We start from the raw sequence: 24076 nt of genomic DNA on the forward strand, positions 1-24076 counted from the left end.
CATTACTTACCCTGGAACAACATACTGTCATGAGTACTCTCTCCGCTGTTCCATTATTCACCCTGGAACAATATAGTGTCATGATTACTCTCTCTGCTGTTCCATTACTTACCCTGGAACAACATACTGTCATGAGTACTCTCTCCGCTGTTCCATTATTCACCCTGGAACAATATAGTGTCATGAGTACTCCCTCTGCTGTTCCATTACTAACCCAGGGACAACATAACGCCATAGAACTCTCCCTGCTGCACCACTACTGACATAGCGACAACATAGTGTCATGGGTACTCTCTCCACTATCCCTTTACTGACCCAGGGACAAAGTAGTGTCAAGAGTATTCTCTTCACTGTGCCATTACTGCCCAAGGGACAACATAGCATCATGAGTACTCTCCCTACTGTGCCGTTACTGGCCCAGGGACAACACAATGTCAACTGCACTCTCTCCACTGTGCCAGTACTGGCAAAAGGCGCAGCATGGTGTTACAAGCACTCACATATCTGTGCCAGTACTGTCCCGAGGCACAGCATGGTGTTACAATCAATCTCACATCTGTGCCAGCACTGTCCCAAGGCACAGCATGGTGTTACACGCACTCACACATCTGGGCCAGTACTGTCCCAAGGCACAGCATGGTGTTATAAGCACTCACACATCTGGGCCAGTACTGTCCCAAGGCACAGCATGGTGTTACACGCACTCACACATCTGTGCCGGTACTGTCCCAAGGCGCAGCATGGTGTTACACGCACTCTCACGTCTGTGGCAGTACTGTCCCAAGGCACAGAATGGTGTTACAAGCAGTCACACCTCTGTGCCAGTACTGTCCCAAGGCGCAGCATGGTGTTACACGCACTCACACATCTGTGCCGGTACTGTCCCAAGGCACAGCATGGTGTTACAAGCACTCACACATCTGGGCCAGTACTGTCCCAAGGCGCAGCATGGTGTTACACGCACTCACACATCGGTGCCGGTACTGTCCCAAGGCACAGCATGGTGTTACAAGCACTCACACATCTGTGCCAGTACTGTCCCAAGGCGCAGCTTGGTGTTACACGCACTCACTCATCTGTGCCGGTACTGTCCCAAGGCACAGCATGGTGTTACAAGCACTCACACATCTGTGCCAGTACTGTCCCAAGACGCAGCATGGTGTTACACGCACTCTCACGTCTGTGCCAGTACTGTCCCAAGGCACAGCATGGTGTTTCACGCACTCACTCATCTGTGCCGGTACTGTCTCAAGGCACTGCATGGTGTTACAAGCACTCACACATCTGTGCCAGTACTGTCCCAAGACGCAGCATGGTGTTACACGCACTCACACGTCTGTGCCAGTACTGTCCCAAGGCACAGCATGGTGTTGCACGCACTCTCACATCTCTGCCAGTACTGTCCCAAAGCGCTGCATGGTGTTACACGCACTCTCACATCTATGCCAGTACTCTCCCAAGGCGCAGCATGGTGTTACACACACTCTCACATCTGTGCCAGTACTGTCCCAAGGTACAGCATGGTGTTACACACACTCTCACATCTGTGCCAGTACTGTCCCAAGGTGCAGCATGGTGTTACAAGCACTCACACATCTGTGCCGGTACTGTCCCAAGGCGCAGCATGGTGTTACAAGCACTCACACATCTGTGCCGGTACTGTCCCAAGGCGCAGCATGGTGTTACAAGCACTCACACATCTGTGCCGGTACTGTCCCAAGGCGCAGCATGGTGTTACAAGCACTCACACATCTGTGCCGGTACTGTCCCAAGGCGCAGCATGGTGTTACAAGCACTCACACATCTGTGCTGGTACTGTCCCAAGGCACAGCATGGTGTTACACGCACTCACACATATTTGTCAGTACTGTCCCAAGGCACAGCATGGTGTTACAAGCACTCACATGTCTGTGCCGGTACTCTCCCAAGGCACAGCATGGTGTTACAAGCACTCACATGTCTGTGACAGTACTGTCCCAAGGCGCAGCATGGTGTTACAGGCACTCACACATATTTGTCAGTACTGTCCCAAGGCACAGCATGGTGTTACAAGCACTCACATGTCTGTGCCAGTACTCTCCCAAGGCACAGCATGGTGTTACAAGCACTCACATGTCTGTGACAGTACTGTCCCAAGGCACAGCATGGTGTTACAAGCACTCACATGTCTGTGCCGGTACTCTCCCAAGGCACAGCATGGTGTTACAAGCACTCACATGTCTGTGCCAGTACTCTCCCAAGGCACAGCATGGTGTTACAAGCACTCACATGTCTGTGCCAGTACTCTCCCAAGGCACAGCATGGTGTTACAAGCACTCACACATCTGTGCCGGTACTGTCCCAAGGCGCAGCATGGTGTTACAAGCACACACACATCTGTGCCGGTACTGTCCCAAGGCGCAGCATGGTGTTACAAGCACTCACACATCTGTGCTGGTACTGTTCCAAGGCGCAGCATGGTGTTACACGCACTCACACATATTTGTCAGTACTGTCCCAAGGCACAGCATGGTGTTACAAGCACTCACATGTCTGTGCCAGTACTCTCCCAAGGCACAGCATGGTGTTACAAGCACTCACATGTCTGTGCCAGTACTCTCCCAAGGCACAGCATGGTGTTACAAGCACTCACATGTCTGTGACAGTACTCTCCCAAGGCACAGCATGGTGAAAGGGGCGGTTTTGAGTGTGCTGCACAGAGGGTACAGTTTGGGTTCACTGTAGAGAAATGACACGTTCACAACACTTCTGAGAGGGAGTTTTAAGCACTGAGATCTCAAGCACTGATGTCTACAACATTTATCTGGAACAGAAGCATACAATACTCCAACTGATGACATCAGTTATGGTAACAGTCGGTAATTGGTTCATACGTTATCAATGAAATCAGGAAGAATCGTTGTGATTGGTTAGTCCAATGTGGGATGGGGAGAGGGAGAAAGCAGCAGAAAGGAGTGAGGAAGGGAGAGCAAGAGATTACAGAAATAAGAGAGACTGGTGTAGGGAGGGCGGAGGCATCTGGAGTGAGAGATGGGGTGAGTCAAGGTAAAGAGAGGGCAGAGACATGGAAGGAAAGAGGGCTAGAGAAGGATGGAGATGAACACGAGGAGAGTGAGAAGGCAACAGATGGAAGAGAGTCAAAACAGCAAGACTTTTAGACAGAGAGAGAAAGACCTGTGCAAAGGGGGGGGGGGGGGGAGGGTCAGACAGGAGAGAGATGGGTGAGACCAGAAGAGCGGGTGCAAAGAGGGGGGGGGGTCAGACAGGAGAGAGATGGGTGAGACCAGGAAAGCGGGTGCAAAGAGGGGGCAGACAGGAGAGAGATGGGTGAGACCAGGAGAGCGGGTGCAAAGGGGGGGGGGGGGGGGGGTCAGACAGGAGAGAGATGGGTGAGACCAGGAGAGCGGGTGCAAAGAGGGGGGGGGGCAGACAGGAGAGAGATGGGTGAGACCAGGAGAGCGGGTGCAAAGAGGGGGGGGCAGACAGGAGAGGGATGGGTGAGACCAGGAGAGCGGGTGCAAAGAGGGGGGGGGGCAGACAGGAGAGAGATGGGTGAGACCAGGAGAGCTGGTGCAGAGAGGTGGGGGCGCAGACAGGAGAGAGATGGGTGAGACCAGAAGAGCGGGTGCAAAGAGAGGGGGGGGGGCAGACAGGAGAGAGATGGGCGAGACCAGGTGAGCGGGTGGAGAGAGGGTGGGGGGCAGACAGGAGAGAGATGGGTGAGACCAGGAGAGCTGGTGCAGAGAGGGGGGGCAGACAAGAGAGAGATGGGTGAGACCAGAAGAGCGGGTGCAAAGATAGGGGGGGGGCAGACATGAGAGAGATGGGTGAGACCAGGAGAGCGGGTGGAGAGAGGGTGGGGGGCAGACAGGAGAGAGATGGGTGAGACCAGGAGAGCTGGTGCAGAGAGGGGGGGCAGACAAGAGAGAGATGGGTGAGACCAGAAGAGCGGGTGCAAAGATAGGGGGGGGGCAGACAGGAGAGAGATGGGTGAGACCAGGAGAGCGGGTGGAGAGAGGGTGGGGGGCAGACAGGAGAGAGATGGGTGAGACCAGGAGAGCGGGTGGGGGGGGGGGGGGGCAGACAGAAGAGAGATGGGTGAGACCAGGAGAGCGGGTGCAAAGGGGGGGGGGGTCAGACAGGAGAGAGATGGGTGAGACCAGGAGAGCGGGTGGAGAGAGGGTGGGGGGCAGACAGGAGAGAGATGGGTGAGACCAGGAGTGCGGGTGGAGGGGGGGGGGCAGACAGGAGAGAGATGGGTGAGACCAGGAGAGCGGGTGGAGAGAGGGTAGGGGGCAGACAGGAGAGAGATGGGTGAGACCAGGAGAGCGGGTGCAAAGGGGGGGGGGGGGCAGACAGGAGAGAGATGGGTGAGACCAGGTGAGCGGGTGGAGAGAGGGTGGGGGGCAGACAGGAGAGAGATGGGTGAGACCAGGAGAGCGGGTGGAGGGGGGGGGGGCAGACAGGAGAGAGATGGGTGAGACCAGGAGAGCGGGTGCAAAGGGGGGGGGGTCAGACAGGAGAGAGATGGGTGAGACCAGGAGAGCGGGTGCAAAGAGGGGGGGGGCAGACAGGAGAGAGATGGGTGAGACCAGGAGAGCAGGTGCAAAGAGGGGGGGGGGCCGACAGGAGAGAGATGGGTGAGACCAGGAGAGTTGGTGCAGAGAGGTGGGGGCGCAGACAGGAGAGAGATGGGTGAGACCAGAAGAGCGGGTGCAAAGAGAGGGGGGGGGGGGCAGACAGGAGAGAGATGGGTGAGACCAGGTGAGCGGGTGGAGAGAGGGTGGGGGGCAGACAGGAGAGAGATGGGTGAGACCAGGAGAGCTGGTGCAGAGAGGGGGGGGCAGACAAGAGAGAGATGGGTGAGACCAGAAGAGCGGGTGCAAAGAGAGGGGGGGGGGGGCAGACAGGAGAGAGATGGGTGAGACCAGGAGAATGGGTGGAGAGAGGGTGGGGGGCAGACAGGAGAGAGATGGGTGAGACCAGGAGAGCGGGTGGAGGGGGGGCAGACAGGAGAGAGATGGGTGAGACCAGGAGAGCGGGTGGAGAGAGGGTAGGGGGCAGACAGGAGAGAGATGGGTGAGACCAGGAGAGCGGGTGCAAAGGGGGGGGGGGGGGCAGACAGGAGAGAGATGGGTGAGACCAGGTGAGCGGGTGGAGAGAGGGTGGGGGGCAGACAGGAGAGAGATGGGTGAGACCAGGAGAGCTGGTGCAGAGAGGGGGGGGCAGACAAGAGAGAGATGGGTGAGACCAGAAGAGCGGGTGCAAAGAGAGGGGGGGCAGACAGGAGAGAGATGGGTGAGACCAGGAGAGCGGGTGGAGGAGGGGGGCAGACAGGAGAGAGATGGGTGAGACCAGGAGAGCGGGTGGAGAGAGGGTAGGGGGCAGACAGGAGAGAGATGGGTGAGACCAGTAGAGCGGGTGTAAAGGGGGGCAGACAGGAGAGAGATGGGTGAGACCAGGTGAGCCGGTGGAGAGAGGGTGGGGGGCAGACAGGAGAGAGATGGGTGAGACCAGGAGAGCTGGTGCAGAGAGGGGGGGGCAGACAAGAGAGAGATGGGTGAGACCAGAAGAGCGGGTGCAAAGAGAGGGGGGGGCAGACAGGAGAGAGATGGGTGAGACCAGGAGAGCGGGTGGAGAGAGGGTGGGGGGCAGACAGGAGAGAGATGGGTGAGTCCAGGAGAGCGGGTGGAGGGGGGGGGGGGGCAGACAGGAGAGAGATGGGTGAGACCAGGAGAGCGGGTGGAGAGAGGGTGGGGGGCAGACAGGAGAGAGATGGGTGAGACCAGGAGAGCGGGTGCAAAGGAGGGGGGGGGGGCAGACAGGAGACAGATGGGTGAGACCAGGAGAGCGGGTGGAGAGAGGGTGGGGGGCAGACAGGAGAGAGATGGGTGAGACCAGGAGAGCGGGTGGAGGGGGGGGCAGACAGGAGAGAGATGGGTGAGACCAGGAGAGCGGGTGGAGAGAGGGTAGGGGGCAGACAGGAGAGAGATGGGTGAGACCAGGAGAGCGGGTGCAAAGGGGGGGGGGGGGCAGACAGGAGAGAGTTGGGTGAGACCAGGAGAGCGGGTGGAGAGAGGGTGGGGGGCAGACAGGAGAGAGATGGGTGAGACCAGGAGAGCTGGTGCAGAGAGGGGGGGGGGCAGACAAGAGAGAGATGGGTGAGACCAGAAGAGCGGGTGCAAAGAGAGGGGGGGGGCAGACAGGAGAGAGATGGGTGAGACCAGGAGAGCGGGTGGAGGGGGGGGCAGACAGGAGAGAGATGGGTGAGACCAGGAGAGCGGGTGGAGAGAGGGTAGGGGGCAGACAGGAGAGAGATGGGTGAGACCAGGAGAGCGGGTGGAGGGGGGTGGGGGGCAGACAGGAGAGAGATGGGTCAGACCAGGAGAGCGGGTGGAGAGAGGGTAGGGGGCAGACAGGAGAGAGATGGGTGAGACCAGGAGAGCGGGTGCAAAGGGGGGGGGGCAGACAGGAGAGAGATGGGTGAGACCAGGTGAGCGGGTGGAGAGAGGGTGGGGGGCAGACAGGAGAGAGATGGGTGAGACCAGGTGAGCGGGTGGAGAGAGGGTGGGGGGCAGACAGGAGAGAGATGGGTGAGACCAGGAGAGCTGGTGCAGAGAGGGGGGGGCAGACAAGAGAGAGATGGGTGAGACCAGAAGAGCGGGTGCAAAGAGAGGGGGGGGCAGACAGGAGAGAGATGGGTGAGACCAGGAGAGCGGGTGGAGAGAGGGTGGGGGGCAGACAGGAGAGAGATGGGTGAGACCAGGAGAGCGGGTGGAGGGGGGGGGGGCAGACAGGAGAGAGATGGGTGAGACCAGGTGAGCGGGTGGAGAGAGGGTGGGGGGCAGACAGGAGAGAGATGGGTGAGACCAGGAGAGCTGGTGCAGAGAGGGGGGGGGGGGCAGACAGGAGAGAGATGGGTGAGACCAGAAGAGCGGGTGCAAAGAGAGGGGGGGGGCAGACAAGAGAGAGATGGGTGAGACCAGAAGAGCGGGTGCAAAGAGAGGGGGGGGGCAGACAGGAGAGAGATGGGTGAGACCAGGAGAGCGGGTGGAGAGAGGGTGGGGGGCAGACAGGAGAGAGATGGGTGAGACCAGGAGAGCGGGTGGAGGGGGGGGCAGACAGGAGAGAGATGGGTGAGACCAGGAGAGCGGGTGGAGAGAGGGTAGGGGGCAGACAGGAGAGAGATGGGTGAGACCAGGAGAGCGGGTGCAAAGGGGGGGGGGGGGCAGACAGGAGAGAGTTGGGTGAGACCAGGAGAGCGGGTGGAGAGAGGGTGGGGGGCAGACAGGAGAGAGATGGGTGAGACCAGGAGAGCTGGTGCAGAGAGGGGGGGGGGCAGACAAGAGAGAGATGGGTGAGACCAGAAGAGCGGGTGCAAAGAGAGGGGGGGGGCAGACAGGAGAGAGATGGGTGAGACCAGGAGAGCGGGTGGAGGGGGGGGCAGACAGGAGAGAGATGGGTGAGACCAGGAGAGCGGGTGGAGAGAGGGTAGGGGGCAGACAGGAGAGAGATGGGTGAGACCAGGAGAGCGGGTGGAGGGGGGTGGGGGGCAGACAGGAGAGAGATGGGTCAGACCAGGAGAGCGGGTGGAGAGAGGGTAGGGGGCAGACAGGAGAGAGATGGGTGAGACCAGGAGAGCGGGTGCAAAGGGGGGGGGGAAGACAGGAGAGAGATGGGTGAGACCAGGTGAGCGGGTGGCGAGAGGGTGGGGGGCAGACAGGAGAGAGATGGGTGAGACCAGGTGAGCGGGTGGAGAGAGGGTGGGGGGCAGACAGGAGAGAGATGGGTGAGACCAGGAGAGCTGGTGCAGAGAGGGGGGGGCAGACAAGAGAGAGATGGGTGAGACCAGAAGAGCGGGTGCAAAGAGAGGGGGGGGCAGACAGGAGAGAGATGGGTGAGACCAGGAGAGCGGGTGGAGAGAGGGTGGGGGGCAGACAGGAGAGAGATGGGTGAGACCAGGAGAGCGGGTGGAGGGGGGGGGGCAGACAGGAGAGAGATGGGTGAGACCAGGTGAGCGGGTGGAGAGAGGGTGGGGGGCAGACAGGAGAGAGATGGGTGAGACCAGGAGAGCTGGTGCAGAGAGGGGGGGGGGGGCAGACAGGAGAGAGATGGGTGAGACCAGAAGAGCGGGTGCAAAGAGAGGGGGGGGGCAGACAAGAGAGAGATGGGTGAGACCAGAAGAGCGGGTGCAAAGAGAGGGGGGGGGCCGACAGGAGAGAGATGGGTGAGACCAGGAGAGCGGGTGGAGAGAGGGTGGGGGGCAGACAGGAGAGAGATGGGTGAGACCAGGAGAGCGGGTGGAGGGGGGGGGCAGACAGGAGAGAGATGGGTGAGACCAGGAGAGCGGGTGCAAAGGGGGGGGGGGGCAGACAGGAGAGAGATGGGTGAGACCAGGAGAGCGGGTGGAGAGAGGGCAGAGACAAACGAAGAAAGGGCTAGAGAAGGAGAGAGTGGAAGACCCCCACTTCTCCACGTTCCACAGTAGGACCTTTTTGTTGCCAGCACTGTCTCTTCACCTGTAACACCGAAGCACCTGCATGAACGACAACCACCAGCACGCCCACCACAACAACCACTAATACTTCAGAACCACTTCACTGCCTCCTGCTCAACGCACGATCACTCTGCAAGCACTCCACAGAGATTCCCGACACCATCATTTCCCTCAGCCCTGGAGCTGCCTTCCTCCCTGAGCCCTGGATCAAACCTGCAGCTGCTCCCGACACCGCTCGGCAGCACCAGACAGCTACAGGATAGCACAGCGGGTCGGCATCAGCAAACACGCAGGTGGCATCACCATCATCCAGAAAGAACCCATCCATTATACCACCGCCGCAGATGGCACCACCCGATCATGGGCCACCTCAATTTACAACTCCAAATCGACAGCAAAACCGCCGTCACCCTCCCCTACATACCTCTATGGCTATGCCCCAGTTTCTGCCATGCTAACCCCGGATTCCCTGGCCCGCTCGCCATCGACTCCAAACACTAACACCCTCGTTATGACCCTGGCAGTCTTTGGACCGTAAGGGCCACGGATGCGGTTTCACCGCCGACGGGCTGGCGGTGAAGACCGCCACATTATAAGTGTGGAAGGTTGGCGACACTTATACATCCCCGTCTGTACCGCCAGGGCGGTTGGACCCGCCAGGCCAGAGATTAGCATCTCCAACCCGGCGGTCCAGCAAAGACCGCCGGCGGTATTATGAGTCAGCCTTCCACCAGGGTTTGCGTTGCAGTAGCACGCCACAAAAACCCTGGTGGAAAGGCTACCGTTGGCAGGAAATTTATTTCCTGTCACTGGCAGACGACTCTTCGTCCATCCCAGAACCCCCAACCCCCTACCAGAACAGCGCCCCAACCCCCTTCTAATACAGCGCCTCAAGCCCCCTTCTAGTACAGCACCCCTAACCCCCTTTTAGTACAGCACCCCCCTTCTAGTACAGCACCCTCCACATACAAGCACACAGACACCCACCCGCATACACTCATTCACCAACTCTGACATACACACATTCACTCACAAGCATCCATACACTCATTCACTTCAACATTCATACACACATTCACTTCATCATTGATACATGCATTCAACCACGCATACACACATGAATACACACACCCATACACACTTATATTCACACATGTAGACAATACCCACTCACACAACATCACCCTCCCCTGTTGGACGATCGACTTACCTTGTCCAGCAAGGAGGTCGTCCAGCAGGGAACGGTAACAAGCGCTTCCACCGCCAGCAGCGTCCTGCCAGGCCGTATTACAGGTCGTAATACAGCTGGTGGAGTCCTTTTAGCGGGACCGGTGGTGAAACCGCCCCTGCGCCTCCGACCGCCAGCACGATTACTGGAGGATTTCTGCCCAAAATGTGGCAGAAATCCTTCAGTACACGTAATATGGTGGGCGCAAGACCGCCAGCACTGTCGGTCTTCTGGCACCCGCGGCTTTGGCAGTCTTGTGCAAAGACCGCCAAAGTCGTAATGAGGGCCTAAATCTTCCTCTGAAATCTCAATTTCCACCTCGACTACCTCAACAACACCAACACCACCAACCTCCTCGAAAGCATGAACAACATCGGCCTCACCAAAGTTTCCGACGCAGGACACTCACATGACCCCATCTTCAAGGCCAGTGACAGAGTCAAGTACAGCCGTCTCACTGAGCTCACCTGGAGAGACCACACCATTACCCACTTCACCATCACAGGATTCACCAACACTCGCACCAAGCATCCGAGCACTGCACACCGCAGATGGAACAAAGTTTTAGAAAGCCAGTGGACCGATGCCCTCAACACCTCCCGCACTTACACTGCACCCATCCTAGAATATACAGTTAAGAATGTCTCCAAATGGATCACCAACTGTGCCAACAGAGTCCCTCCCATCAAGCAAGGCAAACTCGAGACCCACCAAACAGGACAGCTGGTACACCACAGAACTGAGAACCGTGAAACGCAACTGCAAGCGACCAGAAAGCAAGTGGCGCACCAGAAAGGAGCCCACAGATCAAGCCACCCGCAAGTTGTCCTTCAACTAATAACACCATCTACTGAAAGAGATGAAAAGGAGCACCCTAGCCAACTGCATAGAAGCCAGCTATAAGCACAGCAAAGAACTCTTCAACATTTCAGAGAGTCTCCAACCCCTCAGCCACCGAAAACACCATCACCCCTTCCCACGAGCTTTGCGACTCCCTGGCAGACATCTTTCACAACAAGATCTTCACCATCTACAAAAACTTCAGACCCTAAACCACTGTCACCACTGCCGTAAACCTCCTCGCTCCCATGGATGCTAACACTGATGCGGTCTACGACCACCTGCTCAACCCCTGGGACCAGATCTCATACAGAACACCACAGCCATCATGAACTCTGTCTACTCAAGAGCCCCCACGGACCCTTGTCCCACCACATTTTCAATCTCGGGAGCAAGTTAATCAGCAGTAATCTCACTGCTACTTTCAACTCATCCATAACCACAGCCTCCTTCCCTGAACCATGGGAACTTGCAAAAGTCAGACCCCCTTCTCAAGAAACTTTACGCTGAGCCCAGAGAGCTCAAGAACTATCGCCCCATCTCACTGCTCCCTTTACCCCCAAAGTCTTTGAAAAGGCCATCAACTGCCAATTCATGGAACACCTGGTGGTCAACAATCTTTTGGACTCCTCCCAATCCAGATTTCGCACCAACCATAGCACTGAAACAGCCCTCGTTGCTGCCACTGAAAAAATCTGATTATCCATTAAACCGGTGAGAATCTGTGGCACTGATCCTCCTCCTCGAACTCTCAGCAGCATTCAACACTGTTTCCCATCACACCCTTATCATGAGGCTTCATCACATCTGAATCCAAGGAAACACCCTCAAGCGTATCACCTCCTTCCTCACAGGAAGGACACAGAGAATCCGCCTACCACCTTTCACCTTAGAACCAAAGGACATCACTTGCAGCGTCCCTCGAGGCTCGCCCCTCGGCCCCACGCTATTCAACATCTACTTGACCCACTTGAGTAACATCCTTAGATCTCACGGAATGAATACCATATCCTACGCAGACAACACTGAGGTGATCCTCTCATTATCAGAAGACGCCTCCACCACAAAGGCCAAGTTCCGCAGGTGCATGATGAGCATCGCTGGCTGGATGAAAGACAACTGACTAAAACTCAATACAGACAAAATGGAAGTTGTGATATTCAGCAACAACACCTCCCTGTGGAACGATTCCTGGTGGCCTGCTGAACTTGGACCAGCACCCAACCCAACGGACCACGCTTGCAACCATGGCAGCATCTTGATCAGCAAGCTTACCATGAAAAAACAGATCAACGCAGTTTTTCTTCAGCCTGCTTCCTCACTCTTCGCATGGTCCGTAAGATCTTCAAATGTCTCCCCGTCAACCCAAGAGGTACCGCCACTCAAGCCCTAGTCACCAGCCGACTGGACTACAGCAACACATAGGAATCACCACACACCTTCTGAGGAGGCTACAGACCAAAAGAACTCAGCAGCTAGACTCATCCTCAACTTCCCCACACTGACCCACTCCACCCCCCACTTCAAGAAGCTCCACTGGTCTCTCATTCAACATACTGATCCACACCTACAAAGCCCTCACAACCAAGGGCCAGCACACATCAATCACCACCTGAACTTCCACCAACCCTCCAAACACCTGCACTCAGCCTCACTCTCCCTCACGCACAGCCCTCACATCCACAGGAGCAACAGCAGAGGACTCTCCTTCTCCTACCTTGTGGCAAAACCCTGGTACAACCTCCCCCTTCACCTTCAGACCTCATTTTCGTATTGATTGATTGAGAAATTAGGCATCAGCAGATATGAGGAGGCAGGAGCAGGCATGAACAAACAGAAGCAGGAACGAACAGACAGGAGAAAGCATCAGCAGGCATTGGTAAGCACAAGCGGCACCATCTAGAAAGTCAGATGCTGATCAGAGAGTAGGCAGGGAGGAAGGTAAATTTGGGGTAGTTCTTGATCAGTGTTGCCACTACTAGGGCTAAAGGAAACCAATAAAAAAGCCACATACTTATACACGGCTGGCCTGTGCTGAAGGGTCCGGTGTCCACGGCGGCCATGATGGAGACCGATCAGGCATGGAAGGATGGCTTTGTACGGCAGGTGGAGTCTGGGGACACAGAGAGAGCCATCATCCACTGTGGCAAGAAGAAGGGGTCATCAAGACAACGGAAGGTTGCCACAACCAGACAACCCCGCCCATATGAATGGCCTTGGCCCAATGTGGACAGACAAGCCGCTACGCAATCCCAGGGACTGGATGCAGCATCATACCCATGGCACTAGGGTAGCCATCGAACACAAACAAACAACTGAAAACACAGAAGCAGCCAAATTATATAGTAGCAAAAGTAACAAACAAGCATCTGCAATGCAATAGATCTCACATTTGTGAGAGTTAGCGCTATTGGCAAGGATGTATGGCAGGTGCCACAGCAACTCTCCAAGGCCTGTTGCTGCTGGACACAACAAGGCCGCCATCTTGGGAGTGTTTTTGCATCATTCTTACAGACTGGCAGTGATACCCTAAAGATCAAACCTTTCTAGTGTTTTTACCTAAACTTGTATAGCACCAAACAAGACACAAAAAGGCACCTTTGTGGCATTTAACTCAGAGAATGAGGGGGTCAAAAGAGTTAGGAACAAAGAAAAGGAGGCAGCCATGTATTTCTGTGTTAAACTTATAAATTAATTATTCCTCTACACTGGAAATACCAGCCTAACTTTTATAAACATTGACTGTATACAAAGAGAATAACAGAACAGTTAGCTTAACTGCAAATTAATTATAGCAATTTTGTTAAGAATAACATCTGCTTTGCAGCGCTATGAAACAGCAGAACCTGTATTACCAAGCGCCATATAAAAAAACAGAGTTATTCCCAGTCTGCCCAACACACATTAGACAAAAAACCTTAGGGGAGAGGATGCGGCGTCAGCGCCAGAGGTGCCGGCTTTGGAGCTGGGGAACACGGTTCGAGTCTTGGCCCCGGCTAAACATCCTGTGATTCTGGGCAAATCGCTTAATCTCCGCTTCCTACCAAAAATGATTGTCCTCTTGTGAAATGCAACCTGTGCTCATGTAAAGCACTGTAATACCTTTGTATTGAGTGTATAAAACTGCAAAAAATAAAAATAAATAAAGCGATCCCATACATTTGTGTCGAGGGCGAACTACATAAAAATGCAAGGGACAAAAATAATCCTGATATAACTTCTTCACCTCTTCATCTCTACAAGTTCGATGCAAATGAATTATAGCGATTTTGTTAAGAATGGCTCCTGCTTTGCAGCGCTATGAAATGGTAGAACCTGTATTACCAAGCGCTATTAAAAAAAAAAACAACAAGTTATTCCCAGACTTCCCCAACACGCACCAGACAAAGAACCCTCGGGGAGAGGATGTGGCACGAGTGCCAGAGTTGTCGACTTTGGAGCTGGAGAACAAGGTTCTTGTCTCGGCGCTGGCTCAACATCCTGTGATTCTGGGAAAATTGCTTAATCTCCCCTTGGTACCAACAATGAATGTGTTCTTGTGTAACGTAACCGGTGCTCATGTAAAGCGCTGTAATACCTTTGTATCGAGTTCACTGATTATAAAATTGGAGAAAAAAAAATAAGCGATGCCTTCGTGTCGTACGCTACATAAAACTGCAAAAAAAAAAAAAAGCCCCCGCAGACATTGCAAAGAAACAGCAGATTGTCCGAACTCAGGGGAAACGAAGAAACAACATACCGCCATGAGAGAAGCAAAATAAAAAATAGTGGGCCGACACAAAGCTATCTGGACAATCATGCATTAATCAATGCAACAGGGTCAGTCTCCAAGGCGGTAAACGCAAAGCATGTACCACCAACATCAAAGGATTTTTGAAGGGCAGGTCCAGGAACGAATGAAAGTGATGGGTGTGAGATGGGGGTGGTTAAAGCCCACAAAATAGATTTAATGTCGAGAGTAGCGAGCGCTACTATGCTCGACCTAAAAACTCACTGAAAAATAAGTAGACACACACGAGTCCAAGGTGCAGTATTCGCGTCGCACAAGAACAGTTCAATACCAACTCGCTGGACAGTTACTGCTACACAAACTGCACCGTTTACAGCACCATCTTAATGCAAAGCCTCTGGAACAACTGCAGCCACACAAACAGCACCATTTATAGTACTAGCCCAATGCAAAGCCTCAAGAACCACAGCAGCCACACAAACAGCACCATTTATAGTACCAGCACAATGCAAAGCCTCAAGAACCACAGCAGCCACACAAACAGCACCATTTATAGCACCACCCTATGCAAAGCCTCAAGAACCACTGCAGCCACACAAACAGCACCATTTATAGTACCAGCACAATGCAAAGCCTCAAGAACCACTGCAGCCACACTAACAGCACCATTTATAGTACCAGCCCAATGCAAAGCCTCAAGAACCACTGCAGCCACACAAACAGCACCATTTATAGTACCACCCAATGCAAAGCCTCAAGAACCACTGCAGCCACACAAACAGCACCATTTATAGTACCACCCAATGCAAAGCCTCAAGAACCACTGCAGCCACACTAACAGCACCATTTATAGTACTAGCCCAATGCAAAGCCTCAAGAACCACGGCAGCCACACGAACAGCACCATTTATAGTACCAGCCCAATGCAAAGCCTCAAGAACCACTGTCCCCACACTAACAGCACCATTTATAGTACCAGCCCAATGCAAAGCCTCAAGAACCACTGTCTCCACACTAACAGCACCATTTATAGCACCACCCAATGCAAGGCCTGTGGAACAACTGCAGCCACACAAACAGCACCATTTATAGTACTAGCCCAATGCAAAGCCTCAAGAACCACAGCAGCCACACAAACAGCACCATTTATAGTACCAGCCCAATGCAAAGCCTCAAGAACCACTGCAGCCACACAAACAGCACCATTTATAGCACCACCCTATGCAAAGCCTCAAGAACCACTGCAGCCACACAAACAGCACCATTTATAGTACTAGCCCAATGCAAAGCCTCAAGAACCACAGCAGCCACACAAACAGCACCATTTATAGTACCAGCCCAATGCAAAGCCTCAAGAACCACTGCAGCCACACTAACAGCACCATTTATAGTACTAGCCCAATGCAAAGCCTCAAGAACCACAGCAGCCACACAAACAGCACCATTTATAGTACCAGCCCAATGCAAAGCCTCAAGAACCACTGCAGCCACACAAACAGCACCATTTATAGTACCACCCAATGCAAAGCCTCAAGAACCACTGTCCCCACACTAACAGCACCATTTATAGTACCAGCACAATGCAAAGCCTCAAGAACCACTGCAGCCACACTAACAGCACCATTTATAGTACTAGCCCAATGCAAAGCCTCAAGAACCACGGCAGCCACACGAACAGCACCATTTATAGTACCAGCCCAATGCAAAGCCTCAAGAACCACTGTCCCCACACTAACAGCACCATTTATAGTACCAGCCCAATGCAAAGCCTCAAGAACCACTGTCCCCACACTAACAGCACCATTTATAGCACCACCCAATGCAAGGCCTGTGGAACAACTGCAGCCACACAAACAGCACCATTTATAGCACCACCCAATGCAAGGCCTGTGGAACAACTGCAGCCGCACAAACAGCACCATTTATAGCACCACCCAATGCAAGGCCTGTGGAACCACTGCAGCCGCACGAACAGCACCATTTATAGTACCAGCCCAATGCAAGGCCTGTGGAACAACTGCAGCCGCACGAACAGCACCATTTATAGCACCACCCAATGCAAGGCCTGTGGAACCACTGCAGCTGCACGAACAGCACCATTTATAGCACCACCCAATGCAAGGCCTGTGGAACCACTGCAGCCGCACAAACAGCACCATTTATAGCACCACCCAATGCAAGGCCTGTGGAACAACTGCAGCCGCACAAACAGCACCATTTATAGCACCACCCAATGCAAAGCCTGTGGAACAACTGCAGCCGCACGAACAGCACCATTTATAGCACCACCCAATGCAAGGCCTGTGGAACAACTGCAGCCGCACGAACAGCACCATTTATAGCACCACCCAATGCAAGGCCTGTGGAACAACTGCAGCCGCACGAACAGCACCATTTATAGCACCACCCAATGCAAGGCCTGTGGAACCACTGCAGCCACACAAACAGCACCATTTATAGCACCACCCAATGCAAAGCCTGTGGAACAACTGCAGCCGCACAAACAGCACCATTTATAGCACCACCCAATGCAAAGCCTGTGGAACAACTGCAGCCGCACGAACAGCACCATTTATAGCACCACCCAATGCAAGGCCTGTGGAACAACTGCAGCCGCACGAACAGCACCATTTATAGCACCACCCAATGCAAGGCCTGTGGAACCACTGCAGCCGCACGAACAGCACCATTTATAGCACCACCCAATGCAAGGCCTGTGGAACCACTGCAGCCACACAAACAGCACCATTTATAGCACCACCCAATGCAAGGCCTGTGGAACAACTGCAGCCACACAAACAGCACCATTTATAGCACCACCCAATGCAAAGTCTGTGGAACAACTGCAGCCGCACGAACAGCACCATTTATAGCACCACCCAATGCAAAGCCTGTGGAACCACTGCAGCCGCACAAACAGCACCATTTATAGCACCACCCAATGCAAGGCCTGTGGAACAACTGCAGCCACACAAACAGCACCATTTATAGCACCACCCAATGCAAGGCCTGTGGAACAACTGCAGCAACACAAACAGCACCATTTATAGCACCACCCAATGCAAGGCCTGTGGAACAACTGCAGCAACACAAACAGCACCATTTATAGCACCACCCAATGCAAAGCCTGTGGAATAACTGCAGCCGCACAAACAGCACCATTTCTAGTACCACCCAATGCAAAGCCTGTGGAACCACTGCAGCCGCACAAACAGCACATTTTATTAACTGCCCAATGCTCTCTCTGGAATAACTGCAGCCACACAAACGGTCATATGATATAATTCCAAACAGAGACAAACCCACTGATCAGCCGCACCCACGAACACCTCCTTTATATAGTACTGAATGGATACAAACCCACTGGAGGATCCGTAGCCACACAAACAACCCCTGTACAGCGCCAGCCAATACCAACCGCTGACAAACTGAGTGACACGAGCAGTACGAGAAGACTCGTGGCGCCCCAGCCCATTCTGCAACACTCGCGCATACCAATCCACAGCGCTGACCCTCCACCCCGCTGCAGAGTACCACGAACTAAAAAACACCCAGACCTACCACAGTCAACCACCTCCAGCAGAACTGACCCAGTGCTGAGTGTGTAACAAACTCACCACCACCCACCAGCCACAGGGCCCACAGCACCAACCTACACCTATAAAATGAACCCAACACACATCAGCCACAGGTGCCTGGGATAACCAGAAAGAACAAATCCGAACCCACACAAACACAGACCTACAGATGTCTAACACACGTCATCTACAGACCCCTTTACCAGCCCACAGCCACCCACAAATACAAATATATATCACCCTGCAACCAGAATGAGTTATATATAAGGCAGCCCACAGCATCAGAGACGTCTCCAGTGTCAACAAACAAAAAGTGCTACACTTCGTGAATCAAAGGCCTCGCAATGGTGTAAAAATCACAACAATTTGGTGCCCGGCAACGTGTCTTTTCTATCCACTATCACATGCGAAAGAAATGCAGATCCCATCCCCGGCCGCCAGGTGGCAGCATATACTTTAGATTAACACATTCTGTTCTGTGGCTGGAAACACCAAAAGATACATTTAGGTCTCGCCTTTCAATAGCTTCTTTTAACTGAACTACACCAGTACTTAGGAGTACACTTTCTATCACTCTTTCTTGTCAGCCGCATACAAACGGCGGAAACTGTGGGCGGGAATAGTTCAATATTTTAAATTCGTGCTTAGAAAGTAATACTTTTTTTTACCTTTAACAAAAGCATCTGAAGTGTTACCAATGGGTTTGCTCTATTTTTTGGACTAATGCAAAGTTTCTGTAACTTGGCCACGGTCCCCTAAAAGGCGCACCTGTGGGCCCTGGAACAGAAGGGGTTACTGGGCAATATCAGTGCGGGGTACTCTTGTTCAGGCCGGGTCTGGCCAACCAGGCATCGGGCTTTCCTATTCTGGTGAGCTGGCAGGGTGGGGGACAGGTTTCCTGCTGGTGGGGGCCGGTTTTGTTGCTGTGTTTTCTGACTCTGTGCTTAAACCATTTCCACAAAAACAGGGCAAACCCGTGACGATCAGACCATGCTCGCTTCAAAACCATTTGTTTTTGCATCTGCTTGTTTGCTGTGTCCTGGAGGGTCACCACGAGCAGCACTGACCTTCAGGGCTGTTTATGAGGAAGGGAGTGAGGGATCTGCTGTTGGTTGACTCAGAGAGCCCAGTATATTTGTGATAAAGACGCTTCAAAATTGAAACAGTGTATTTATTTTTAATGTGACAGTTGCAACCCATTTCAGTTTAGTAGCGGTTCCCAACCTTTTGACTTCTGTGGACCCCCACTTTATCATTACTGGAACCCAGGGACCCCCAGTGAATCATTATTGGAATCTGGGGACCCCCCACCAAGTCATTATTGAAAGCTGGGGACCTAAACTGTTAATGTTATTTAATGTTTTAAGCAGTCGCGGACCCCCTGAGGAGGCTTCACAGACCCCCAGGGGTCCCCGGACCACAGGTTGGGAACCACTGGTTTAGTAGATTAAAATATACCATTGCATTGAGGAATCATTTTTAGAAGTGATTCAGATATTCAATGTAGAAACATTCATGCTCCCCCACCACTGCCCTGATGATGTCACTACTAGTGAACCAAGATGGAGGTCAGCGGTCTTCTGCCCCTACAAGTTGCCTACGGTGCTAATATAGATGGAGTGATGGTACAGTCTTTTGCTTTTGTGACAAGCACCCCCTCGACTGATGTACTTCAAGGTGCGCTCATATGATGATGAAGGAAAAGAGGCACTGTGAAAAAGTAATTGCCTAGGATCACACAATGTGCTCAAGTGAAAGCCGGGATTGATGCTAGGTTTCAGGTTGTGTGGTCAGCCACTACATGTTTATCTTTCTCTGTCTCCCAGTTCAGATCAAAGCTCTATGCATTGTGTTGAAATCTTTGAAGCATTACTCAGCGCACTGTGATAAACACATCTGGGCCACCGTGTTATTGGTGGTGGTGTTCCAGGAGGGTGATGTTTTAATGCAGGAGTGCCCACATTTGGCCAGTGCATGGAGACCATTTGCTACATATGGCTAAAAGTATTTATTCATTGTCATACATTCTTGAATTCATTCATCTACCCATTCTTACATATCAATTTATTCATTCATTGAGCCATGGAGTTCTGTCTTCAATCTCCAGCCATCAATTCAATGACTGGACAAGCTCCTATAATGAAAAAGTGCAGAAAAACAGACCATATTTGTAGATTAAAAAAAAAAACATTCTTGGGGGGAGAACTCCTTCTACACTCCTTTCTGTGATCGGAGACCCTCACAGTATGAGGGCTGGTCTGACTAACTTTACCAGGGCTGGTTTCGGTTCCCAGTCTGGCCTTTCTCTTGTTTTCTATTGGTGTCTCAGGTCTTAAGAATATTTGGCCAACACAGTTATTCAATTTGTAAACTTGTCTCTCCAAAGGGGCCAGCAGAGAGCAGTCAAGGCCTACTCCAGGAGGCAGCCAGGAGACTGGCACCTAAATGCAGCTGAAACAGTAATCAACTCGATAAGGTCACCTTACAGCCGAGTGCTAGCTCTTAAAAGGACTCGTGCAAGTACAAGATTTGGGGGAGAGGGTTATGGAAGTGAATGCTGTTAATGAGCTCAGTGAGCCATAATCCTTCCTTACTCCCTCTAAATTTCTTCTGATGTGTTCGTGCGCAGTAATTGTTTCAAAGTGTCTGCAGGCGTAAAGTCCCTCCACATACACAACTGACTCTGAATGCACAAAGGGGTATATTTAGTAGCTTTTATGCAGGGTTTGCATCGCAAAAGTAATGCAAAATGACACAAAATCTTTTTTACCTATTTACTTTCCAGAGCAAAACCTGTTTTGCGCTGGAAAGTACCCTAAAAGCAACGCAAAGCAGCGCAAAGTCCTGCTTTGCATTGCTTAGCACCAAGGGGCGTTATATGGGATGTACGTAGGCGTTACCATGCAACCACTCATGCCAAAACCTAATTTACTAACATTAGAAGACACAGTTTAATGTCAAACATTAACGCAGCTGAAAAGCAGGTGTTAAAAGGACAATTGTTTTCATTTCTCCTTTTTTTCTACTTTGCACGCCTGCTGCATTGTGCAACACATATATAGGGGGTCATTCCGACCCTGGCGGTCAAAGACCGCCAGGGCCACGGATGACGGAAGCACCGCCAACAGGCTGGCGGTGCTTCCCTGCCCATTCTGACCACGGCGGTAAAGCTGCGGTCAGAAAACCGGGTCCGGCGGTTTCCCGGCGGATTTCCCCAGGCTGGGCGAATCCGCCATGGCGGCGCTGCAAGCAGCTCAGCCATGAGGATTCTGACCTCCTTCCCGCCAGCCTGTTTCTGGCGGTTTTTACCGCCAGGAACAGGATAGCGGGAACGGGTGTCCTGGGGCCCCAGGGGGCCCCTGCACTGCCCATGCCAATGGCATGGGCAGTGCAGGGGCCCCCTAACAGGGCCCCAGCCTGCTTTTCACTGTCTGCCTAGCAGACAGTGAAAAGCGCGACGGGTGCAACTGCACCCGTCGCACACCTGCAACACCGCCGGCTCCATTCGGAGCCGGCTTCAATGTTGCAGGCCGCCTTCCCGCTGGGCCGGCGGGCGCTAACAATGTTAGCGCCCGCTGGCCCAGCGGGAAGGTCGGAATGGCCCCCATAATGTAGGAAACGTTTTACAGTTTGTCTAAGTGTAGCACTTTGCCCTGGAAGGGAACCCTTCCAGTACAAAACTCCTGCTAGACTCACACACACATCCTTGCAATATGGTATAAAGGTGCGTGTGGCGCTCGGCAGCTGAAATCAGCGCCGGCGCAAGGGAGAGGAGAGAGCGATATCTCTGTTGATACGCGCTTTCCTGCTCCCTTCTTTTCACGCAGCGCAGCACAGATTTTTCGAGTGCTGCAGCGCGTGGGAATCTGGTGAATTGGGACTAAAGTGTCTGAAAAGTGAAACTATTAAAACGGTCTGAGCAAAGGAATTTAAGTCAGAGGTTAAACATTACGTTGATATCCTTAGTTTGTCAGCGACAAGAAGAGAATATGCACAAGGTCTAAAAAGACAAAGGGCCTGCCTGAGATCTTGGCGGACGAGTGACTATGTCACAACAGTGACGGATATCCCGTCCACCGAAATATAAATCCCATTATATCCTATGGGATTTATATTTTGGCAGACGGGATGTCCGTCACCGCTGTGACGGAGTAACTTGTCCGCCAAGATCTCGATCAGGCCCGAAATGACATGCTAGAGTTTAGTCCATCGCTTCATGTTTTAGAATTAAAAAAACACATTTAGGAAATCTCCAACCTTATCATCAAAACATCAAAATGAAAAATTCAATTTTTCTAGATTTTCTTGCGAATTAAGTAATGTACTCCCTTTTTTGTGTATTTAACTGATGTGAACATATTTCCATATTTTTGCATATTTTTTTGAGAAGTAAAACTTAGGAGGGGTCCACAGAAGCCAAACGTTTAAGAACAGCTGGGCTAAGACATATCCAGTAAATGTCCTGCTTTACGTGAAGCTCTGCTGCCCCCTCTGGTGGGCAGCGGCATCCCATCAGAATAAAATGTATCTCAATTATAAAATGCTGGCTTTCTCTCAAAATGTCTATATTAATCAAAAAAAGGATTACAGATGTTGCCAGGGACGTGGCTTAGACAGACCGGAGCGGGAGGGGGGCGGGGGGTCTCAGGCTCCACCAATACCACAGGGGTGGATAGCAGGGTGGAGGGCTGAGTTGGCAAAGGGCAGAGCATCCCTTAGAGGTCGGAAACCTGTGGGAGCAGTTTCTGAAATTGTTTTTAATTGGGCACATTAGTTTCTTTCTAATAAATATTTTTGAAAATTGATGCGGTCCAGTGAATTCTTAAGCTCTAAATTCTTGTCAGGTTCTGTTGGTGAGATAACCTTTTCTGGAGAGAGTTGGATTAAAACATTTCCCAGGGCTGGTTTTAGCTCCCAGTGCAGCACTGACGTTTTGAGCATAAATTACCAAGAGGGTCGCTGTGTTCTTTTGTCCATCTGTCCCACATCACTCTCCACCCTATTCAACCCCCAAAAAAACAGAAAAGAGGTCCGCTGAAACTTACACTGCGTTCCTCTGTCCCATAATATATTGATCATTTACAAAGTCAAGTCTGCAGCCAGAAATGCATCCCTGTCAGTGACCCCCGAAGGATAGCTGGGGGGTGCAGGCAGCAATGCATCCCTGTCAGTGACCCCCGAAGGATAGCTGGCGGGTGCCGGCAGCAATGCATCCCTGTCAGTGACCCCCAAAGGATAGCTGGGGGGTGCAGGCAGCAATGCATCCCTGTCAGTGAACCCCGAAGGATAGCTGGCGGGTGCCGGCAGCAATGCATCCCTGTCAGTGACCCCCGAAGGATAGCTGGGGGGTGCAGGCAGCAATGCATCCCTGTCAGTGACCCCCGAAGGATAGCTGGCGGGTGCAGCCAGAAATGCATCCCTGTCAGTGACCCCCGAAGGATAGCTGGCGGGTGCCGGCAGCAATGCATCCCTGTCAGTGACCCCCGAAGGATAGCTGGGGGGTGCAGGCAGCAATGCATCCCTGTCAGTGACCCCCGAAGGATAGCTGGGGGGTGCAGGCAGCAATGCATCCCTGTCAGTGACCCCCGAAGGATAGCTGGCGGGTGCCGGCAGCAATGCATCCCTGTCAGTGACCCCCGAAGGATAGCTGGGGGGTGCAGGCAGCAATGCATCCCTGTCAGTGACCCCCGAAGGATAGCTGGGGGGTGCAGGCAGCAATGCATCCCTGTCAGTGACCCCCGAAGGATAGCTGGGGGGTGCAGGCAGCAATGCATCCCTGTCAGTGACCCCCGAAGGATAGCTGGGGGGTGCAGGCAGCAATGCATCCCTGTCAGTGACCCCCGAAGGATAGCTGGGGGGTGCAGGCAGCAATGCATCCCTGTCAGTGAACCCCAAAGGATAGCTGGGGGGTGCAGGCAGCAATGCATCCCTGTCAGTGAACCCTGAAGGATAGCTGGCGGGTGCAGGCAGCAATACATCCCTGTCAGTGACCCCCGAAGGATAGCTGGCGGGTACTGCTGCGTAGTGGTATGTCACAACCTCAAACAGTGATGCAGCCGGAACCCCATCCAATGAGAGCTGAGCGGGGGCATTAACCCTCACTTGGCACGTGAGTTTGTGAATGCACCTCCTTGAGAGTGTGTGAATGCACCACCTTGAGAGTTTGTGAATGCACCACCTTGAGAGTGTGTGAATGCAACACC

At 53.0% G+C, this 24076-nt stretch overlaps 1 protein-coding gene across 9 annotated transcripts in view; it reads right to left on the reverse strand.

The window, feature by feature from the left end:
• The window catches only part of DGKZ (diacylglycerol kinase zeta), a 731702-nt gene that overhangs the window by 490075 nt on the left and 217551 nt on the right, over positions 1-24076 (reverse strand). For 4 of the 9 annotated variants that reach the window (XM_069221725.1, XM_069221729.1, XM_069221723.1 and 1 more), the window contains one exon: positions 12580-12678. The exons of the other annotated variants lie outside the window; for them this stretch is intronic. In XM_069221725.1, the coding sequence (XP_069077826.1) occupies positions 12580-12678 (99 nt within the window). The remainder of the gene's footprint in view (positions 1-12579; positions 12679-24076) is intronic. 9 annotated transcript variants of the gene reach the window in all.

The sequence above is a fragment of the Pleurodeles waltl genome, chromosome 3_1, assembly GCF_031143425.1.
Source record: "Pleurodeles waltl isolate 20211129_DDA chromosome 3_1, aPleWal1.hap1.20221129, whole genome shotgun sequence".
Classification (NCBI taxonomy): Eukaryota; Metazoa; Chordata; class Amphibia; order Caudata; family Salamandridae; genus Pleurodeles; species Pleurodeles waltl.